General features: G+C 40.4%; 1 protein-coding gene and 1 pseudogene across 6 annotated transcripts; one reads left to right on the forward strand and one right to left on the reverse strand.

Moving 5' to 3' along the window:
* Positions 1–4,930: 4,930 nt before the first annotated feature.
* On the reverse strand, positions 4,931–7,680 carry LOC104603534 (PR5-like receptor kinase pseudogene; annotated as a pseudogene).
* A 12,212-nt stretch (positions 7,681–19,892) lies between these two features.
* LOC104602612 (uncharacterized) lies at positions 19,893–21,994 on the forward strand. 6 transcript variants are annotated; one of them, XM_088901629.1, is made up of 6 exons: positions 19,893–20,227; positions 20,314–20,344; positions 20,445–20,488; positions 20,568–20,894; positions 20,986–21,104; positions 21,278–21,994. In XM_088901629.1, exons 1-4 carry the CDS (start codon positions 20,181–20,183, stop codon positions 20,677–20,679), a joined length of 234 nt encoding a protein of 77 aa, XP_088757755.1. In that variant the 5' UTR covers positions 19,893–20,180; the 3' UTR covers positions 20,680–20,894; positions 20,986–21,104; positions 21,278–21,994. The 6 variants fall into 6 exon arrangements, 4 of the variants coding, with proteins under 4 accessions (XP_088757755.1, XP_088757753.1, XP_019054319.2 ...); XM_088901628.1 differs by having other exon boundaries at positions 19,900–20,227; positions 20,587–20,894; XR_016084247.1 differs by having other exon boundaries at positions 19,905–20,227; positions 20,445–20,498; positions 20,587–20,894.
* Positions 21,995–23,674: the final 1,680 nt, after the last annotated feature.

Consider the following 23,674-nt stretch of genomic DNA (forward strand, 5'->3'; position numbering starts at 1 on the left):
CCTTTTCCTCCTACCCCCACTCCTTGTTTCTGTCCACCACACCCATGGCCTGCTCCACGAGCATTATTTTTTGACCAATCACCCCACCATTCAGGGTAGCCAATCAGTTGGAAACAAGGCTCTGCATCATGGTCTGCCTTGTTGCAGTGAGTACATACCACGTTCTTGTCTTTGCCTTCGCTTTGCCTCTTCCCTGCTTGAACTGTGAAGGCCACAGGTTCAGTCTTCTCTTCCTTTGCGCGAGTCATGGTTTGAATTTGCTCCTCTTGAATCACTATGGAAAACTCAAGATGATTTGGGATAATGCTACCTGGATTGTCATTGGTTAATAGAAGGTAGGGTGAGATCACGTTCTTTGTCAATTGACCACCGCCCTGTTCTTTTTCTTTGTTTTCAGCCATACCGACTACTGTGTCTGAAAACCCACAATCGGCGGCAAAATTACCACAAAAGACAGAGAACCGATCTTCGGATCTTCCTAAAACCTGCCACAGAACTTCGACTCGCCGGAAACCCGTTAAAGATTAGGACGTTCTGATCGAGAATGAACCCCCGAGTTCTCTGCCTGTTACTCGCACTCTCCGGAGTACAAGAAGAAGAACCGTTCAAGAAAAGGAACAAGAGAAAGAAGACCCCAACATTTTAACCGAGCCCCTTCATCGGAATTTCAGTTTCTTCCCTTCGTCGACGATGGATTTTTGCAGCCTTGGGGAGGATGGCTCTTGTTGCATTCAGTGTCTCCCTATCCACTGCCGCGACCTTGACTCTTCTGATTTAGAGGGGAGGATCATATCCACTTATGGCTCTGATACCATGTGAAACTAGAGCTTGGCTGGTTGATTCTTTCTGTATATCATTCATTGAGAAAACTCAAATATATATACACGGCTACAACCCTACAATCAAGCAACTAAATCTCCTAAGTTTATGGCAACTAAAACATATCTTTCCTAACTGAAATATACATGATATACATGCCAAGAAAAGGAGATATACATGGAGAAGGAGATAAGGAGATATAAGGAGATATACACGGATACTAGTTTCTAATTTTCAGCACAGTCCTAACAGAGCTGGCGAAGAAAGGTAAAGCTGGTGTTCAAGCTGAGTGGTTGATCCCCCCGGCTTGGTTGGCTCCATTCCTGGGTTTTCTGGGTCTGGTGCTTCTTCAGTTCCTTGGAAGCCCCCTTAGTTTGGTAGTATAGCTGTTTAAGATTGCTTTTTTCTGTTTTTCTATCTGTGTTCCAAAATGGATAGCCACCATGTTGGTCAAGCCCATCTTGGCCTATGACAAGGCAAACATGACTATTGACTATAGTAAGAAATTGGACCATTATATGTTCGACCTTGGATGGGCTTAAGCCCATTCATGTATTAGGCCTAGATTCATACACTTCAAGAGAATAGCGGCAAATACCCGTCACCCAAAGGGAGAGTAAGACCAATAAGATTTGAACTTTGAAGATCGTGCTACCATAAAACGAGAAAATATCTAAATCAATGAATAGAAATTAGAAAATGAAGAAAGCTCACTTTAACTATAACTTATCCAAATAATAACCCTATAAGGTTACAATCAAGCCTTCGGTTATACGAGCGTTGGTGAACTGCAACTTTATGGGGATCTTTACTTATTTAGTAGTGGCAATAAGTTTATTCTGAACATATATATTATATTAGATGCTAAATTGCAGCTTCACTGATCTCAAATGATATTAGTTCCAACAGCCCTATCCCCCAATACCAACTATCCCAGCATCCTAATGAGTTAAATGACGTGATCTTAAATCAAAAGCAAAAGACATCCATCTTTAGGCCAAGATTCCGAACGTCCTTCCTACGTGAATCTAGAAAAAGGGTTTTGAGGGAAGATGGGGCAAGCCCATCTTGGCCCCAACTTATCTAGGTCGAGTGAGCCTAATTAATGCTAGATGGTCGGACAAAACATTAGATATGGTGTAGATGTTAATCCTCCTAACCGAAGGCGATTAATTCACCACACTTCATTTTATGCCAAACGAGCAGTTTCCAAGTTCTATCTAGAGGGCTGAGGTTGTTAAACCTTAATCTTAGACCTACAAGGCAAAAATATAGGAAACCTGAAGCGCCTTGCACAGGCCCCCAACGAACATACCAGAGTAACACCAATAAGGTCACCTGGAATGCATGTATTAGACTTTGATATCTAAAGGTCCCAGCTAGCTAGCTTGTGAGTAACTCAACCAAAAAGGCTCAAATTGTTAGTACTGCAAAATTTCATTTGCACCAGTGTAAATGCTTGGAATTGCAAATAGTTGAGTGTTAATTCTGGTATACTTCAGATTTAACTCTAATCTATTTGTTTGGAAGAAAGTAGCAAAGGATGTCTTAGGAGAATATAGAAAGAAAATGAAAAACTGATAAAAAAAATGTAGTGGTATGAAGAAGTTCAAAATATTATCATATTTAAATGATCATGTTATAAAGAATGGCAAAAGACTAGAAATGAAAAAACTGGGAAAAATATAAAGCTTATGATGAGTTTTACAATAAAGCTTTCAAATGGATAGAGTTGTCCAACAAAACAAAACCATTTGCAACCCAAAAACTAGATGGGATCATTTCCCTTGTTGCTGCAAAGACATATGAATAGATGAATAGGAGGGATAATCTCCCTCCCAAAATTTAGATTGTGAGGATGTCATCTTAGTTCTAGCTAGTTCCATGTCCTTGTTCTTGATCTTCAACCAAGTAAGGGTTGAAGGTTGCGTGTTCTTATTCGCAAGGTGGATGTGGAGTTTTATATTGAAAATTTGAAGAATAATGGAGGACAAGCAAATGTCTTTATGTTATATGCTGTTAAGTAATTTTTTTAAAATACATACTGTTAATTAATATTACTAATTTTAATGAGAATTTACCAAATTAGTATATATTCACTAATTACCATAATTTATCAATAAATTGCAATATAAAAAGTATAAAAATTAGAATATATTCACTAAAAATGATCATAAAATTAGTAGAAATGTCCAAAAATTATTAATGAAGTTAACCTCAATGTTTTAAAAGTTTTTTTTCTTTTTTGAGGGGTGGCCACCTTAAAGTTTTATTGAATAATCAAGTTTGAAATGCATCCACTTATGATATTCATCAGTAGTTCAAACCTGTTTTGAAAATAGGTTTCTGGGTTAGCGATTCGACCGTCCGTCTAGGCCAACGGTTCAGGTTGAATGGGTCAATGGTTCAACCATTTAGGTTAGCGGGTCGCTGACCAAGTCAACGGTTTTTTGCCAAGATATGGGTTAATGGCAAAATGAAATTGGTTGCCTCAACGGCTTTCAAACCAAACGGTCCGACCCTTCAATTCGAAAGGACAATCCATTCTAATTTAAAAAATAAAAAAATAAAAATGGCCAAAAAACCATCTTCCAATATGTATATATATATATATTGAAATTAATTATTATTTTTGTATTGTAAAAAATATTAAAAGTAATATTAAAATATAAATAATGATTAATTATTTAAAATATTAAAATATAAAATAATTGTATATTTTTATGTATTTATATTATTTAGCTTTCGCTTAACAAAGACCACACAGCTTCAAAAAATCTTCCTTGTATAAATTTCCCCATGATAACTAGATTTTTTTTTGTTATAAAATAGGCTGATTTATCACTGAAATTACCTTTATTGCTTCGTAACATAACCAACCTATTAGGCCAAAAATTATTTAAGAGGTTGATACTTTAGAATTTTGTCAGCTACAAGGGGAAGAAAATGTCCCCTAATGATACATATTCATACATAAGGTTCTTAATATGGCATAAATTTCGAATATTTTGTCTTGGCCCAATCATCCTTAAGCCCAGAAGATATAGGATCCAAGAATCATCCCATATTGCATATTGCAAGTTAGGACCCCGAGCTAATGCTCCAATAAGTCCATTCTCTAATCACCTCCGTACCCACCAAAATATTCCTCGAACCCCAGGACCCACCGCAATTCAGATCCGAGTTAAAAAAATCCCTGATCTATACTTTTGTCTTGATGATTTTGTGATAGACCTGTTATGCATTGGTATTTTTACTGGCTCTCTAACACTCCATTTTGTTGTGATTTGAAAATTTAAAATTAAAATTGAAGTAAAAAACAAGAACTTGTTACTTTTAAATCATAGAAATTGTTGTAGAGTAATTAATAATGATTTGTCTATTCCTTTTTATCAAAAGTTTGTCTACCCTGCAAAATGGTGGTTTCTTAAAGAATTAGAGTGAAGATGCTGATCAATCACCGCCTTGAGAGCATCAGGGTAGCTTGCCTCACCAAGGTTTGTTTCTACCTTGAAATAGGGAAGGGGTTTTCTTGGCTGACTCCATTCAGACAATTCATTGAACAGGTAGGAGTCGGCTGTTTTCTTCCAACCCAGTTAGGTTTACAAACATTATCAGCTAGTAACAGGGCATGGGCTTATAAAGGGGGAAAACAAGGATTTTAAAAATTTAAATATATCAGATGATGCTACATAAGGACTCTTGACGTTTTTAGATGGTATATTTAAGTGAATTTATGAAAACTAAGGATATATTTTAAGGGTTTGTTTGTTTGATCTGAAATCTAACATCTGAAAGTGTAATAATTACATTAATAGGTATATTGGCATTGGTGAACTTTTCTTTCCTATGAATTCTGAATTATAAAAACTATCAAATATTCATTTTCACCCATCTATGGGAGTTTTTGTTTATCTTTTTTGGGGTATCATTGTAAAACAAAAACTTGTATGATTGCACTTTAAGAGATAAGAGGAAACGAACAATCAATTTTCTTTTAAAATTAAAAGATCCCTCCTAAAAAATAAGAGTTAAGAGAAAATGAACAGGTCTTAAGTCTTTCGCCTTAAGATTCACTATCATGTCACCTATTACATTATATTAATTTCAGTACAAATATAAGAAAAGTTTTTTTTTTTTTCATCTGCATCACAAAATTACAAATTGCCCTCCGGCAAAACTGCACTAGGATTAATTAATTGCATTTAAGACATAGATATGGTGGGAGAAGCTGTTGGTGATCCGGAGGGAGAATATAAAAACGGCTTGGGAGGTATTTGTACTGATTCAATGCTTCCTACCAGCATATTCACCACTTTACCCATGGATGGTCGCTTTGCAGGATCTGTCTGTATACACCATAATCCCACTAAAATCATATTCTTAGCCATTTCTTCTTCAACATCATTCTTGATCCCATGCAGTCCCAAAACCTTTTCAATTTCAATAGGCTTGTAGACCCAATGTGGGAAATAAATCTCACTTGTATGATTTGCCTTGACATCGATTTTCTTTCTTCTCCCAACCATTTCTAAGACCATCATCCCGTAACTGTATACATCCGATTTGTGTGAAACTCCTCCAAAATTTCTAGAGAATACATCTGGTGCAATGTACCCCACAGTCCCTCTTGCACCCGTCATTGATAGAATGCTCTCTTTTTGAGGACATTATTTCGCGAGTCCAAAATCCGAAATTTTTGGACTAAAGTCCTCATCCAACAGAATGTTATGAGGCTTTATGTCAAAATGTACGATTCGTGTCGTGTAAGTACTCCAGCCCTCGAGCAATACCGAGTGCTATTCGGTATAGCCTTTCAAATCCAAGGTGAGGATGACTTGCTGCTAGTGCTAGTGCTAGTGCTTTCATTCATCATCATATATGAATTTCTCAAGAGATCCATTGGGCATAAACTCATAAACAAGAGCTCTTTTGTGGCCCTCAACACAAAAGCCTAAAAGAGTCACAATGTTAACATGGGAGGTCCTGCTAATGCTTGCAACCTCGTTTATGAATTCTTCTCCGTTGCCTTTGGACTCACTCAAGACTTTGACAGCAACTAAACGACCATCAATAAGTTTTCCTTTGTAGACACCACCATAACCACCTTGTCCTAGTTTATCTTTGAAAGAGGTGGTAATTTTCTTGATATCTGAATACTTGTATCTTGTTGGAGCCATGGACCCACAATTCTTCAAAAATTCCTCTAGGTTTTCAGCATTTCCTCTTCCCTTGTTCCAAAATTTTCTCAACAACCAATATAAAATCGTAATCACTGAAAGAACAAATCCACAAATTGATACAGCTGTAAAAATGAGAGAATATTATTAATCTTAAGGCACGCACTATCTTAATTATTTTTATGAAACATGTATAGAGAATAACAATAAACTAACTATAGAATTTTTTGAAAAAATCACAAAAGAAACCACTTTGGTTAGAATATTACCTAGGGAAATAAACACCCAGGATTTGGATTTCCCTGCAATATATTCCTCATATTATAACTTGAACAGAATCAAATCATGATATCATTAAATTCCCTGAACAAACTTAAGAGACTGATTTTCAAATTCGAATCAAATCATGATATCATTAAATTCCCTGAACAAACTTAAGAGACTGATTTTCAAATTTCGTACGTTTATTTATTTTACTTAGGCTTGTGTAATCGAGAAATACAATTGATTTTCATGCAAAAGACTTTTGTGGCATTTAATTAGTTAGTTGCATGTAATGTGACATGAAAACAAACACTTTCAGAAAATGAGTAGTAATCGGAAGAAATTGATATCACTCTTAATGTTCTTTGTCGATTACTTTATAAATAAGGGATGGTTCTTGATGTAGGGTGATCTGGCACGGGGATATGTGGACATAATCCGGCATAAGTGACAATTCAGTGTGATAGTCTAGTCACAATTCGGCATAACAAGCTCGTCGAGGCCCGACCAAGCGAATCGGCGAGTGTGACAACTCACCGAGGAGCAAGGCCCAACTCGCCCCAAGCCTGAGGGTGGAGCGCCTCGAGCTCCCTCCGTGCAAAGGGACCCGAACTCCCCTTGAGACCTGAGCTCCTCCTAAGGGGCTCCGAGATCTCCCTCCCTAAGAAGGGAGCACCCCAGCTTTTGGCTAAGTGTCTGGAGGGGAAAACACCTCGGGACAGCACCGTCGAGACTCCTGTTTGTACTTGCTTAAGGCTCGCCTCTAGTGCGAGCACCTTGGTGTACCTCGGCACCTCGGTGCAAGGCAACCCAGCCCCAGGCGGTGCGATGCAAAGTAGCTTGACTGCCTATAGGGAAGATCCGCCTGACATTCGTACCTGTCGGATCTGGTGGCAACGCCCACATTTCTTGCTAGGCAATGCCGTGCTTGCCGTCTCTGAAAAGCATGGCATGCCTGACGAGTCCATACTCTGTAGCAGCAGCCTGCACCTGCCACCTCAGCTCTGGCAGTAACGGCTAGGGCAGTGGCGGTTACGCCTGATGTGACTGAGCTCCGATATAAGAGGACCCCGACCCTCACGAAGCAAAGGTATTGAAGCTAGCACTTTCAGCACTCTTAACTCTCTGTGTTTTCCTTGAGTTTTCCTCAGAGTTCTAACTTAGCCATCGGAGTGTTCCCACCGGGAGAGCTCCCCGGAAACCCTTCACGTTCCTCTTCATCTCAAGTGTTGTCTGTCACAGCTAGGAGCCAAGTTTCAGCCAGCTAGGAGTGCCCAAATCGTGCTGCATCATTTGGCTCCATCTATGGGAACGCTTCAAAGGGCCTTCCTCTAAGTTCTGTGCAACTCTCACCAAAGAACTCATTAGCATCACCAACACCTATGGCTTCCTCCAGCAACGCCAGACGACGGAACATCCCTGAGGAACAACCCCAGTTACCCACCGTCTACATCGGACAGTTCACCGTCCCCCTCTCTGTGGACGGGGTTCCTAGTCTGAATGTGCCTCAGACGGTGGCACCCGTGACTGTTCCACTGCCCTCTACAGTTGGAACAACCTTCGCTAAACCCACCATCCTCCCTCCGGTGGCCAGCCAAGGTCAGGTTGAGGATCTGATGCAGTGCATGTGAGCCATGCAGGCTCAGATGCAATAGTTCCAGCAACTCCAGTTCCACCAGCAGCAAGTGCTGCACCAGGTTTCCCAATACCAGTATCAACAACAATTTTCTTCACTCCCACCTCGGCATCTAACTACGCAGCCAACCAAGCCTCACCGCCGAAGTGAACTTCCTTCCCGCCGAGGAGAGACCTCGGTATCGTCCCATGGAAGGAAGGAAAGACCCCCTACCCCCACCTCGCGGCCTGCAGTTAGGTCAGGGGCTTCCCAGCCGATTAGGCCAGTATCGCCTCAGCGTTCGTAGTTCGAACCTCCGCTTGCTGAAAGCTGGTTTGAAGTGTTGGCTGACGACCTGGAACAAGGTCCCTCTGTCCGTAGCTATCGACAGTCGTCCGAGCCTTTCCTTGGGCCCATCGAGCTCAGTAATACCAAGGCTAGCAGCACCAACGCTGAGCCGGCTAAGAAGCAGCGAAGGCGTCGCCGAGCTCGCCGAACTGCCACCACCGATCTGTCCAAACTCAGAGGCAAGGTAGGGGTAAGTTCGGGCGAGGTAAAAGCTACACCACTTCTTTCAGTTCCCTCCCACCTGTCACCAGAGCTCCTTGCTGTCCCCATGCCAAGGGACTTCAAGCTCCCCCCGCTGGACAAGTACGATGGGTCCTTTAATCCCAATGATCACGTGGACGCCTTTCAGTCCTAGATGCATCTGGCCAGAGCGAGCAAGTCTTGCATGTGCGTGGCCTTCTCCACCACTTTCAAAGGAGTAGCCCGCACTTGGTACCGAAACCTCACGCCAGGTTCAATAAGGAGCTGGGCACAGTTCGTACAGGTCTTCACCTCCCACTTCGTCACCAGTAAAAGGTGCCCGAGGACCCAAGAAAGCCTCCTTAGCATAGTTTAGAGGGAAGGGGAGTCCATCCGGAACTACATCAAGCGGTTTAATGACGCTTGCTTACAGATAACCGACCTAGACCCAATAGTTCGGCTCACTACGGCCAAGCGGGGCATCACCCACAAGGAGTTCAAGTGGCACGTGGTTGTCAACCAACCCAGGACCGTGACCGAGTTCTTTGAGCTCGCAGATCGGTTCATAGGGACAGAGGAGGAGATCAACCAGAAGGGCGAGCAGGCCCTTGAAAAAAGAAAAAGGGAACCAGAGCCCCCAGCTCCAATAGACAGCAAGAAGAAGAAGGACCAAGCTCAGGGGGCAAAGCCAATTCAGCCTTTTTGAGCTCCGGCAACAGAAAGGGACTATACACCCCTCAACGCAAAGTGGACCGAGATCCTCATGGCGATCAAGGACGCCCCATATGTGAAGTGACCACCTCGGCTGAAGGCCGATCCTAATGCTAGGAATAAAAATTTGTATTGTAGTTTTCATAGAGATCACGGTCATAGTACCAAAAATTGTAAAAACCTCTGCGACGAGATAGAAGAACTCATCCGTCGCGGATATCTGAGAAATTTTGTACAAAACAATAATAATAATAAAACAGGTCGACAGGGGGAGCAGAACAAAGAGGCTCCCGAGTCTAGCAGACAAGCAGAACAGCCGCAGAGGCAGCCTCCCGACGAGAGACTAGTCCGGGGGACCATCCATGTAATTGTCGAAGGATCAATAGTCGCGGGCTACACTTCGGCTGCAACTCGGTCATTAGCCCGCGAGGCCGCCAGGGAAGAGCTTAACCCCCTGAAGCGGCCAAGGGTGGAGGAACCGATCTTCTTCACAGAAGATGATGCGTGAGGGGTCCATTATCCCCATGATGATGCGCTGGTCATAAAGATAAAGATCAACGACTTCGAGGTCAGGCGCGTCCTAGTCGACTCAGGCAGCTCGACAGACATTCTCTTCAAGGCAGCCTTCGATCAGCTACAACTCCAGGAAAGCGACCTGAAGCCCGCAAACACTCCACTCGTGGGATTCAGCGGTGAGGAGGTCAGGCCTTTAGGGAGAGTCACTGTACCTGTGGAGGTCGGCACCTGGCCTAGTGTGGTAAGGCTCAACCATGAGTTTCTGGTGGTCGCAACCCCCTCCCCGTACAAACGCAATAGTAGGTCGGTCCATCATCCACGCCTTATGTGCAGTAGTCTCAACCTACCACTGGCGATGAAATTCCCCACAGACTTCGGAGTCGGAGTGATGCGAGGCGATCAGCTTGAATCCCGCAAATGCTATGTAACCGCCTTCAAAGAAAAAACCAAGATAGCAAATAACCTCGAGCTAGAACGACCTACAAAACAGTTCGCGGAACAAGCCTGTGTAATCGAGAAATACAACTGATTTTCATGAAAAAGACTTTTGTGGCATTTAATTAATTAGTTGCATGTAATGTGACATGAAAACAAACACTTCAGAAAAAATTGACATCACTCTTAATGTTCTTTGTCGTTTTCTTTAGAAATAAGGGATGGTTCTCTCGACTGAAATCTTGCAATACTCATGTATGTTAAAAGGGTTCGACTATGATATGGAATAAACAACTAACCAATAAACTAAACGCCACCTCAAGTACCATCCAACGGGAAAGCTAGCATGGACCGGAGACAAAAGAGTAGGACCAAATGTTTCTGCAACGGCCTACAGTATCCAATCAAAAGTGAACACGTCAGTCACCCGTAATGTACCGAAAACTGACGTGTTCACTGCTGACTAGGCAGTCCCTTATACGATCCGGAGGATTCTCCGTTTAATTTTAATTACCGAAATGTCGGGAACAACGCTTCCGGTTACGGGTTCCGTCCTTGCAAATGCAGAGCAGCACCGTCGAATTTGTGTTGTATGCACAACAACAACCAGATTCTTCGCACGCACGGCAATCGCCCAGGTTTTCCCAATGCAGCTCAAACCCGCCTTGCAGGGCCCTAACAAACCCGTTACTATTATTGACTAAAACATCCAGTACCGCCGATTTCATAATTGGCGTCACCACTTTATCCTTGCAATACCCATACCAGTTAGAATTTGCTAGAATCGCATCCGACATGAAAACATAGGACTGATTCTGGCCGGATACCAGACAGGATAGTGAACTGTAATTATTTAGATATGCTTTGGGGAATCCAGAGCAATCAAAGAAGAAAGTGAGGTTTGAAATGTTGTTAGAGTAGCGTATTTGAGGTACTAGGCTGGTGAGGGAGATGTTGTGGCGTATACAGGTTGTCTTTTTTACGCTTGGCGGGCTTACGTTAAGGGATACCACCGTCATTTTTGCCTGTAAGATTTTTGGGAAAAATGATGTTATCTCCAGGCAGACTTCCAAAAACTTAACGTACTCTTTGACGAGGGGTGGTCGACCTCCTTAGGTGCTTAACCTTGGCACTCATAGACCAACATCCCTTGCGGAGCGGCCCTGGTTAATGGCTATCATGGCTACTAGGGTTCCTCATGGGCGCATACATGCTCGTGGGGACAGTGCATGGACTGGCACTGCACTGCCGACACTCAAGGGAGGCTTGGCATGCGGGCCTGACTCAAGCATGACCCTTCACCATGCCAACCCCTTGCCCAAGCTAGGTGAGCTACCTTGTTGCCCATAGCGCACGGGTGTGTTCCGGCCCAGCGGTTGCCTTTCATCATGGCACACAAGCGCCCACTTCATTGGCATACAGGAGACCCATCACATCGGCGCCCAGTCACCTCACCTCATGGCCTTCCCCCTTTAGCACGTAAGCAGCACCTCCCATGGACAGGCTAGAGCCAGCCAAGTGCCTCGGCCATGCGACTTGAGGTCATGATCCAGTGCTACTAACCTTGGTGGAGCCATCTCATCGGACAACTCCCTAGCCTCCAAGCACACATAAGGCTTGTCTTGGCCTACCTTATCCTGAACGCTGCATGGGTTTCTTCCGCTGTAGAACTACTCCGAGACAGTTGGTATCAGAGCGAGCTAGCCAACTGCTGCCGTAGTTGGTATCAAAGCAGGTTAGCACAGAGCTAGTTGAAGCGGTCATCTCGACATGCCCCACATTGTGGGGTGCGGTCCCTAGGCACTTCCACCTGGGTTCAAGCAAGCAGTGCACATCAGGCCTGCCGAGAGGCCATTCATCCGTGTCCCCATTCCAATGACCCCAAAAACAATACCCTTGTTGGGGCAGACGCATTGGTTTCTGTGCTCATATGGGGGCACACACATGAGCCTTTTCATGGGAGGCATATTGTGGTGGTTTGAGTGGGGGAGTGCTATGCTTCCTCAAGGACATCAGTTGTTGTTCATTTTGGTGAGGTGTTGGGCGGTGCGCCTACATCTTGGTTTCATGACGCATGAGCCATTGTTTCGTAGCTTTGTCTGAGGCACTACTAAGGCAGGGACAATAGTCCGAAATTGGTTGGTGTCGACGGTTGGTTAAGGAATACCACTAAGGTGGTAAATTTGCATCATGGGTCATCGGTTGAAGCCATAATATTGGAATGATAGGAATGCAGGTACACTAGCTGTTGGAGCATGGCGGCCCTACACCGGCAATGCATCAGAGGACATGCTCAGTTCAACAACACGGTGAAACATTTGCAGCAACAACAACACATTAGTGATTCACCTGCAGATCTAACCGACAGATCTGTTGGGTGTGGATCCAGCCCATATGGAGGGGCCCACCCCACCTTCATTTACTCCCTAAAGAAAAGGGAGCCGAATAGTGGGTTACCACATTATTCGGTCTTGATTTTTTTTGGTCGCGTTAAATTAGTAATCACCGAACAGAGAAGAACAAAGAAGACGAAAAAAAATTACATAACCAAAAAGAAAGTTTTTTCTTGGTTCTTTGAGTTTTGTGAAGAAGAGGAAAAAGCTGGCTCTTGTTCCATTCAAGATCAAGTTCGGAGGTGCCTTTCAAGCCCGTTCTTGATGATATTAAGTGCTGGATTTAAGAATCCCACTCCAGTTCAGATTTGGTGATTCTTCTTCATTTTCTCTACTTCTCAGATCAGATTTACAACAATTTGGTGAGATCTAAACTTATGTTTGTGTTGTATCCACTTTGCATTTGGTGATGTTAATGCTATTCTTGTGAGCCAAGGATTATTTCCTTGATGTTTGTAAGCCTCTAGTTGCAACTAGAGAAGACTATTATACCCATTAATTTCTGAATTAGTGGAAGACTTTACGGACCATAGGTCCCATGGTTTTTCCCCGATTTTGGGGTTTTTCACGTAAAAATTACGGTGTGCTATTGTGTGGTGATTGTTATCTATTTTTCTGTTACTTGGCTGAATTGTTTACTTGTTATTATTGTTGTCGGCAAACCCATTTTGACACACAAATTTGGGGGAAAGTTTCTTGTTGTTTTGGGATTGGTTTTACATTCATTTCTGCTACTATAGTGTAACTTACCCAACAGTGGTATCAGAGCCATGTTGGCTGAAATTAATTGTTTGTGTTGATACAAATGGAGGAATCATCGGGTGTTATGATAAAATTGACTTCATCGAATTATGCCATTTGGAAATCCAAAATGGAGGACATTCTTTATTGCAAAGATTTGTACCTACCCATAAGAGGTGATGAAGTAAAGCCAAGTGACAAGTCAAGTGATGAATGGGGAATCATGCATAAAAAACTGTAGGCCAAAGGGAAAGAAGCATAATACCCTTTATGTGATGCAAGCAAGGTTGAGGAAATGAGAGGTGAATGCAGTTCATGATTCATCCATTGAGCTTTGGCACCGGAGGCTTGGACATTTGAGTGAAAAAGGGATTCAGATACTTTCTAGAGAAAATCTTCTTCATGATGTTAAATGTATGCCTCTTGAAACATGTGTACGTTGCTTAGCTGGAAAACAGAGTAGAGTTGCATTTCATAAATTTCCTCCATCTAGAAAGCCTCATGTTTTAGATTTAGTTCACACTGATGTTTGTTATATGAAAGATAAATCTCTTGGTGGTGCATTATATTTTGTGACATTGATGACTACTCTAGAAAAGTGTGGACATTTGCCTTGAAATCTAAGGATCAGGTGTTGGATGTTTTCAAGTATTTTCATGCCAAGGTTGGGAGAGAAACAAGGAATAAGTTGAAGTGCATCCGAACTGATAATGGTGGTGAATATAGGGGTTCTTTTGAAGAATATTGTAGGATCTATAGTATCAGGCTTGAGAAAAGTGTTCATAAGACTCCTCAACACAATGGAATAGCAGAGAGAATGAACAGAACAATTACTGACAGAATCAGATGCATGCTCTCTCATGCTAAGTTACCCAAATCCTTTTGGGGTGAGGCTATGAGAATTGCAGTTGACCTCATTAACCTTTCTCCTTCAGTTCCTTTGAATGGAGATACTTCTGAAAGAGTTTGGACAGGGAAAGCTATATCATACAGTCATTTGAAAGTGTTTGGTTGCAGGGCATTTGTTTATATTCCTTGAGATGAAAGATCCAAGCTTGATGACAAGGCTAAACAGTGCATCTTCTTAGGCTATGGGCACGAAGAGTTTGGGTACATGTTATGGGATCTAGTAGACAAAAAAGTGATCAGAAGCAGAGATGCTGTATTTCTTAAGAATCAAACAATTGAAGATATAGAGAAAATTGAGAAGCCAAAATTCTCTGTTTATGTTCCAATTAACTTGGATCCGGTTTTCTCAACTACAGTTGATGGTGATCTTGGGGGAGTTGTACCAAATGAACAAGATGATACAGTTAGTGATGAAACTCCTATAAATGAAAATACAGAGGAAGTACAGAATGAACATGTATCTCCAATTCCTTCACCACAGGTTCAGTTTAGAAGATCAACTAGAGAGAGAAGACCTTCCACTAGGTATCCTCCACATGAGTATGTGATACTGACAGATGGGGGAAACCAGAGACTTATCAAGAGGCTTTGTCACATGACAAGAAATATGATTGGCTGAAAGCAATGCAAGAGGAATTAAAATCCTTGCATGAGAATCACACCTATGATTTGGTGAAATTACCAAAGGGGAAAATGGCACTAAAAAACAAATGGGTTTATAAATTGAAATCTGATAAGAGTGGCTCACAACTAAAGTACAAGGCAAGGCTGGTTGTGAAGGGTTTCAGTCAGAAAAAAGGGTATTGACTTTGAAGAAATATTCTCTCCTGTGGTGAAAATGTTTTCTATTCGAGTTGTGTTTGGATTAGTTGCAAGTCTAAATTTGGAAGTTGAACAGTTTGATTTGAAGACTGCCTTCTTTCATGGTGATTTTGAAGAAGAAATCTATATGGAGCAACCAGAGGAATTCAAAGAAAAAGGAAAAGAACATTTGGTGTGCAAATTAAAGAAAAGCTTGTATGGGTTGAAACAAGTACCAAGACAATGGTATAACAAATTTGACTCCTTCATGGTTAATCATGGGTACATTAGGACCACTTTAGATCATTGCGTATTTGTAAAGAAATTTTCTGATGGTGATTTTATTATTCTCTTGCTTTATGTTGATGATATGTTGGTAGTTGGACATGATTCTAACAAGATTGACAAGTTGAAAAATGAGCTTAACAAATCTTTTGCAATGAAGAACTTGGCACCAGCTAGATAGATTCTTGGTATGAAGATCTTTCGAGATAGACAGAATGGGAAGTTATGGTTATATCAAGAAAAATATATTAAGAAGGTTTTTGAGAGGTTCAACATGAGCAATGCAAAACCAGTAACTACTCCACTTGCAGGTCATTTCAAGCTCAACACTAAACAATGTCCTACAAGTGAGAAAGACAAAGCTGAAATGAAGAAAGTGCCTTATGCTTCGGCAGTTGGCAGTTTAATGTATGCTATGGTGTGCACGAGGCCAGATATTGCTCATGTTGGTATAGTTAGTCGATTTCTCTAACCCTGGCAAAGAACATTGGACAGTAGTAAAATGGATATTCAGGTATCTTAGAGGTACTTCTCAGATATGCTTATGCTTCGGGAATGGTAAAGTCATGTTGGATGGGTACACTGATGCAGACATGGCTGGTGATGTTGATTCCCGAAAGTCCACTTCGGGTATTTAATGACTTTTGCAAGGGGAGCAATTTCATGGCAATCCAAACTTCAAAAGTGTGTTGCATTGTCTACTACAGAGGCTGAATACATTGCAGCTATAGAAGCCTGTAAGGAGATCCTTTGGTTGAAGAAGTTCTTACAAGAATTGGGTATGAAGCAAGAAAGATATGTTCTCTATTGTGACAGTCAAAGTGCTATCCATCTCTCTAAAAATCAAACTTTCCACTCAAGATCCAAACATATTGATGTATGGTACCATTGGATTTGGGATGTGTTGGATATGAAGTTGTTAAACATTGAGAAGATTCATACTGATGATAATGGTGTAGACATGTTAACAAAGTCCTTGCCTAGAGACAAATTTGAATTTTGCAAAGAAGTTGCGGGCTTGATGAAGCCCCCCATATGAGCAAGAGGGGGAGAATTGTTGGGTGTGGGTCCAACTCATATGGAGGGGCCCACCCCACCTTCATTTACTCCCTAAAGAAGAGGGAGCCGAATAGTGGGTTACCACATTATTCGGTCTTGTTTTTTTTTTTGGTGGCGTCAAATTAGTAACCACCGAACAGAGAAGAACGAAGAAGACGAAAAAAATTACATAACCAAAAAGAAAGTTTTTTTTTTGTGAAGAAGAGGAAAAAGCTGGCTCTTGTTCCATTCAAGACCATGTTCGGAGGTGCCTTTCAAGCCCGCTCTTGATGATACTAAGTGTTGGAGTTAAGAATCCCACTCCAGTTCAGATTTGGTGATTCTTCTTCATTTTCTCTACTTCTCAGATCAGATTTACAGCAACTTGGTGAGATCTAAACTTATATTTGTATTGTATCCACTTTGCATTTGGTGATGTTAATGCTATTCTTGTGAGCCAAGGATTATTTCCTTGATATTTGTAAGCCTCTAGTTGCAATTAGAGAAGACTATTGTACCCATTAATTTCTGGATTAGTGGAAGACTTTTACAGACAATAGGTCCCGTGGTTTTTCCCCGATTTTGGGGTTTTTCACCTAAAAATTACGGTGTGCTATTGTGGGGTGATTGTTATCTATTTTTCTGTTACTTGGCTAAATTATTTACTTGTTATTATTATTATTGGCAAACCCATTTTGACACACAAATTTGAAGGAATATTTCTTGTTGTCCTAAAATTGGTTTTAGATTCATTTCTGCTACTATAGTGTAACTTACCCAATAAGATCAATCTCTGCAAAACCATCTCGACTGTGGAGCTGAAGGTCGGGATGACCACTACAATAGTCGGGTTGATCACCTCCCCAAAAAGGATAGCCGATGTTTTTGAAATCTCCACAATTAAATGTCTTGGAGTACCTCCAATCGTCCTCATATAAAGAATGGGGAAGGTGGATTATAGAGATGAAGAGGAGGAGGGAGACGAGGTAAGAAGAGGGAAAGAGGTGGGGATGCATCTGCGACGATATCTCAGACAATAAGATTAGAATATGTGAGGGATAATGATGATGAAATATTTCAAAGAAAGAAAGGAATTGAAGGCAAGCAGACAGAACACGGAATATGAAGAGTAGGATTCATGATAAAAGGGGAGAGGGAGGGAGAGCTTCGACCGAGTAAGGCAAGGCGGCGGCAAATGACCAAAGTTAGAAAAAAAAAAAAAAAAAAAAAACTGACTTTTCATATATATATACTAAGCTGGGAAAGGCCTTTGTCTGGGCGACGTGGCCTTTTCTTCCCGCAGCAATTGGTATCCATACGTGAAATTTGTTTTAGCGTGCGAAAATCGCTTCCAGCCGGATGAGCTATCCGCACGTGAAGTTTTTCGTCATATGAAAGCTTTTCGTTCTGTGTTATCTTCTCCTGCTATCGTCCATGGCTACCTCCTCCGCTATTCTCCTTGCCTAGTTTAAGACGTGAGATGATCATTTGAAGAACCCTTCCCTAACGTAACCATCGATGGAATTGAATACAAAACACAAGGAAGAATCAAGGCCTGCGATTTTGGTTTCTGGGTTCTCCAATATGACAATGGGTCCTTTTGCTGAAAGCCTCCTCATTAATCATCCACGCCACGACGCTTATAGTGATGATTGTTACTCGGACAACTGCGTAGGTCTCCGACAACATACTCTCCCAGTCTTCCATTCCAAGGCCACATTTTTCCACTCCAGTGGCGCCGCGGCCCATTCGTCCTTCCGGGAACCACCACCACCCCCAACGCAACTTCCGGGTTCAGCTACTGCAGCCGATCTGTCTTCTTGCTGCTGGGTAAGTGGCCATTTCTGTGGAAGATTATCGGAAACCACCAACACGACGGCTGTGCCGGTTGAGCCACCGCCTCTGCTCAAGGAAGAATACAGGGTTGAGGTAGATGCAGGAGGGCTTGGGCTCCTTCTCGTATCAAGAACTGAGGCAGGCTCGCTGCCCAGACAGCTACTGTCCTTCCACTTCCCTCCAGATCAGAGAAATGTTTGCAACTTCTAAAACCCCCTTCCCCTGCAAAACAAAATACCCACAAACCAAAGCTCTCCGAAGGAGGAAGAAGAGCACAACAAAAGAAGAAAAAAACTACTGAATTTTCTGCCACTTGTTTGAGCCACGCTGTATATTATATTAAAATAAATCAGAAAAATAAAAAAAATAACATCCAAAAAAAGTTGAACTGCCCGAAACCTTTCATAGTTTCTATATGAAACTATCCGTACTTGTCCGTTTCATATATGTATCCGTACTTGTCCGTTTCATATATATGTATCCGTACTTGTCCATTTCTATATATTTCAGGATTACCATTGCCTCTTTCATTCATTTCGGATTCGTCGTTATTCACGTTCAGATAACCTCGGAGTGATTTGGTAATTTTGGACCTGGTAGCTTTCTACCTCAAGTTATCGAAATTAAATAGAATAATCAACTTGACATTTCAGATCTTTTCTCTGATCGTTTAGGTTTAATCCATGTGCTTAGCTACTAGGCTTACAGTGACAGTACACCATTGTCAAGTGGCACGCATATAGAAGTATTTAGAGACACCGTGCTGTTCTGATAGATTCCATCGTAGCCATTCAATTGTTGTACAAACGCGATTTTTTGGCCCCTTTGTTATTATTATTATTATTTTTTGAAAATGCCCGAAGACGCCCTTAGTTATTATTGGTGCATGAAGAAAAACCACCTTTGAATTTTTCACTTCATTAAGAAAAATTAAAATTATAGGAAAATACATATAAATTAAATAATTAACTTTTATATGAATTTGTTGCTATTACAATTATAAATTTGTCACAATAAATCACGCCCTACCAACTTTAACAGAACGAGTGATTATCCTCCCCATCCAAAGAAAAAAAAAATAAATGAATATATGTAATAGTATATAAGAGATAAAGTATGTGTATATGAAACAACCAAACATAAAATATTGATAGAAACAATAGATAATAAGAAAAGTGATAACAAAATAGGTATAAAAATAAAGAAAGGTCAAGAGGCATTGAAACAAAAAAGACTTCAGTTAAGAGATGGTAAGATCGATGCTTGAAAATAAAGAATATCTCAACCAGGCAATAAACAAAACAAAGCATCTCGAGAGAGAAGATTTACATCAATCAAAAGGAGAGGAATAAAATAAAAAAAAGGAAAGAATATATAGATAGATAGATACATGATATCAACACCGCCTTTAACCATATATCTGAACACATCCTTCACTTTTCAAGATTCAATATATATGCATTTTTAGTATCATATATATTCAATAATTTTATAATTCGGTATATTGTCTAAATTAATATAGATAAAAAATTTAAATTCTATAATCTAGCTATAATGTTATATCACTACACCAACCAAATATAATTAATATCTCCCAAAGTCTCTTACACTAAATTTAATTATTCAATTAATGGTGACGGCATGCATTAATAACAAGCATAAACAAACAAAACACTTTCAACAAAAAAATTAAAAATATACAAATATAAAAACCCGTGCTCAGTACGGATAATTTCGCTAGTATATCCTAAAAACAGAATGGGCCTTCGTTAAGGCGACGTGGCCTTTTCTTCTTGCGATATCGGCATGTGTATTCATTTTCTTCGTGCGAAAACTGCGAGATGGGCCTTCCCAATGTAACTGACACGTCTTTCTCCCCTGCTTTCCCTCTTCTCTCACTCTCTCGTCCTAGTCCCTCTCCCTCTCTGGTACAGTTGAAAACTTGAAATGAATCATATCAGTGTAACTTACTCGGAGTTCATGTGTTCTTTAGTTCCTATGAGTTCGGCACACCCCAAACCCTGCTTAACATTCGCACCCAAATTGCTGGGAGAATGGTAGAGAGGTTCTTCTTCTTATCCACGAAACAACACATCGAGAAGGAAAAGGATGCAGCAGCAGCCAAATGGTGCTCCTTTCAGGGCCTCCCACATGCGGTAAGACATCTCTCCTCTTCCAGTTCGCTTTTAATTCCGCTTACAGTAACCCATTGTCATGTCGTCTTCATCTGCAACCGCCGCAGGTTAGAGTCCAAACCCCCTTACTTATCCCAGGTATTTTACATTTATTACTACTCTCTCTGTTTTTCTTTCCATTTTAACCTGTATCTGTATGTAATGTAATCAGTAATTCATTTTTGAATGTTGCTTGCAGGGCATCGATGCCTCGTCTGATGTGTTTAACCGAATACGGATGAAGTGAGTGCGAGTGAGAGCATTGTCCATTAGGATATCAAGAAATTCACTTTTCCTTACTAATAATTTACATCTATCCAAGCATTTCTGTTCGTTGCCAGGTATGTAGAAGATTACGAGGGGATCAACAAATACTTGGCTGGATTTCACCTGCACGAACTCGGAACCTACCCAACAACCGTTGTAATCGATGATTTCGGAGATTTCTTCGATGACAAGTAAGTCAAGTCAGTCATGTGTTTGTGTTTATGCTCCTCAGAACCGAGAAGTACCCTGGTTTCGGTTTTGCCGTTTTGGCTCCACACTTCTACTTGCAAGATTGTAAAGAGAGACTGGGTAATCCAAGAGGAAGAGACCTCGCCATGGTTCGAACTCTGGCCTTGTGCAGGGATGCCATCGCCCATGCCAAGTAACTATTCTGTTCCCATAGTCTACATTTTTTTTGCTTGAAGCGTTGTTTGGTTGTTTTCTTCTGATTCTTAGCTCTTTATATATAACAGTGAGAGCTTGGCGTCAGGAGAGCCCTGCAGGCTCTTGTTATTTGATACCCACCATGGCGATACTCCAAGGTTGTTGTTCATCTACAAGAGATGGATTCCCTCCATTTTTACCATTGAAGGTTAGTTTACAAGATGTATTAATAACCCTAACATAAATCCCTAAAACCATCCAACCCATTTGTTCTTAGTCCATCCATGTTTATTGACAACTTTTCAATCTTTTCCCAGACTTTTCCAATTCCGCCCAGTTTATTTTTTTTTCTTCGTTTGACTTACAAAAGAATGTAATTAGATTGAGTCTCTGGATTTCGGGGATGGATCGGGATCCTTCATTCTGACAAGCAGCGGCAGTGCTCCGGGGAGTGGCTCCACAAGAAACAAAAAGCGATTTGCAAAATTCTCCACGGCTCTACAGTATTTAGTGTTGCAGGAGATTACCGAAGAAACCGAACAGTAATCTCTTTCTTACTTCCAACTTCCAACTGTCTTAGTTAGTCATCACAGACACAAAACATCTATTATGAATCCTGATTCTGTATTAAGATATAACATCTAAGAAATCTGGGAAAATTGATTGCAACTTTTCCCACAATCCAGCAGCACCAAGCCCAAACCCCATGGTCCCCATCACAAAGACAGAGCCCCACTCTTGCCATTGCCACCCTCTCTCCATTAATGGGAAAATTTCAACATAATGGCATTATTCATAACAGCGATGATCCAACGAGAAGGTTTTTCTATTTCTTTTCTTTTTCAGTATAATATGTCCATAATAAGATCCTTATCACCGCTTTTGTATAATGACGATGATAGAAGAATAGAACTATAGAAAGGCTTTGGGCTTCTCCGAAAATATGTGGTGAAGAACCGAGGATTAAAAAGGAGGGAACGAATAAAGAACACCAACATTTTTTTGGGGTTCAACACCAAAACAAGTTGCCACGTGTACAGTTATTTTTGTTGGAGGAATTAGTACTGAGAATCCAAATATATTAGGTGGTTTTCCTCTGTTAATTACTATGCTCTGCAAAGTTTCTTAAGTTGGAAATTATTTGTGAAAAACTGAAACTTCATGTTTTTTCATTAAAATGTCTTCTTCAGTACATAATCCATAATTTTCATGTTATTTTTTTATTGGTCGTGGAGCTTGGGATCTGAAGAGGTGGATGAGTCCAAGATGATTCCAATACTAAACAGCTGCCACTTATAAATCCTTGATTGATTTTTGAAAACTGCATCTAGTAGCATTACAATTAAGCGGCTTCTTCTTCTTAGAACATTTGGGATTTAATTTTTTTGGTTAATTTCTGTTTTTTTTTTTTTATGAAATGCCTTGTTACTTGTTTCTGAATTTCTTGTAATTCAATTCATAGATATTCTGAATCTATATGCATTGAAGTTTTAGTATTTATTGTATCTCTCTCTAATAATGCCATTCTTCCTCATCAAATTGCCTTTTCAATTTGTCTACGTTATGAAATTTGATAGAGTTTCGTTTCTCTTCTCATGAACTGTAGAAACCCTAATTTAGTGCCTATTAATCCAATTTCGTTTTTTGGTACGTTTTTTTCAAGTTAATTCGGTCTGTTTTTTTCTACAATAAAATCATATATTTAATTAATCGGTTTATCTTTCTTACAAATTTAGTTGAAGTTGAACCGTACTCAATTTTTACTTTACGTTTTATTTTCTCACTCCTGTGCTGAGCACAGGTTACTTCGCTAGTTATATATTAAAGCGGGATGGGCCTTGGTTAATAAGAATGGCAAAGGGAAAGGGCGGAACGGGGATGGGGAGTAGGGGTATAAATGGATCAAATTCGAATCACATCAAGCAACATCTGAATTTGAATATGATATCCGAATTTGATTCCATATCTGACGGATATTGAAAATTAATATCTGAATTCAGATTCAATTAAATATTCGAATATTCGATTTAATTGATTAATTATTTTAGACAATTAATAAATATATAAAAATAAATATTTTATTTGATATAAAGTATATAAATATATAAATTTTTTATATAACTTAATTATTATATATAAATTATATAAAAAATTTTATATTATATATAAGAATTAAATAATCAGTTGAATTTGGATATTTATTGAATCGAATCAGGTCATATCCGAATTCAAATCCAACTAACTATTTGGTAAAAATAGGATATCCAAATTCGATCAATTAGAGTTTTGAATTATTCGAATTCGATTCAATTATGTCGAATATCGAATTCGAAATTGGATTTTCGAATACCGTTGATACCCCTAACGGGGAGCCTCTCCTAAATCCCTGCTAAAATCCCATCCCTGCCCTCGTCCTTGTCCTCGTTAAGGGAGACAAGGTTATCCCCATCCCCGCCTTCATGGGGATTTCCATCCCTGCGTGGATTTCCATTCCTTGTGATTTTTTATAATATTAATCATTTTGTTTTTGCTTTTTATTTTATTAAATAAAATAAAATCATTAAAATTTACAATCCTATTACAAAAGATTTAAGCATATATATAGATATATATATAACGTATGCATACATATATACATATATATTAGTGGGATCCCACGAGGCGGGATCGGGGTCTCCACGGGGCAGGATTTGCTCTTCTAATGGGGATGAAAATTTTCCTATCCCCAATCCCCACCCTAGTTATTGAATTGTTTAATTTACATAGTTGGGTTAATTT

Source organism: Nelumbo nucifera, chromosome 3, assembly GCF_055504915.1.
Source record: "Nelumbo nucifera cultivar China Antique chromosome 3, China Antique-T2T, whole genome shotgun sequence".
NCBI classification, from domain to species: domain Eukaryota; kingdom Viridiplantae; phylum Streptophyta; class Magnoliopsida; order Proteales; family Nelumbonaceae; genus Nelumbo; species Nelumbo nucifera.

Excerpts from the sequence above, each read along its gene's own strand:
- LOC104602612 (XM_019198774.2), top strand. The coding sequence starts at position 20,126 with ATGGTAGAGAGGTTCTTCTTCTTATCCACGAAACAACACATCGAGAAG. Across the intron at positions 20,345-20,444 it reads AACCCCCTTACTTATCCCAG|GGCATCGATGCCTCGTCTGA; the intron begins GTATTTTACATT and ends TGTTGCTTGCAG. Across the intron at positions 20,489-20,586 it reads TTTAACCGAATACGGATGAA|GTATGTAGAAGATTACGAGG; the intron begins GTGAGTGCGAGT and ends GTTCGTTGCCAG.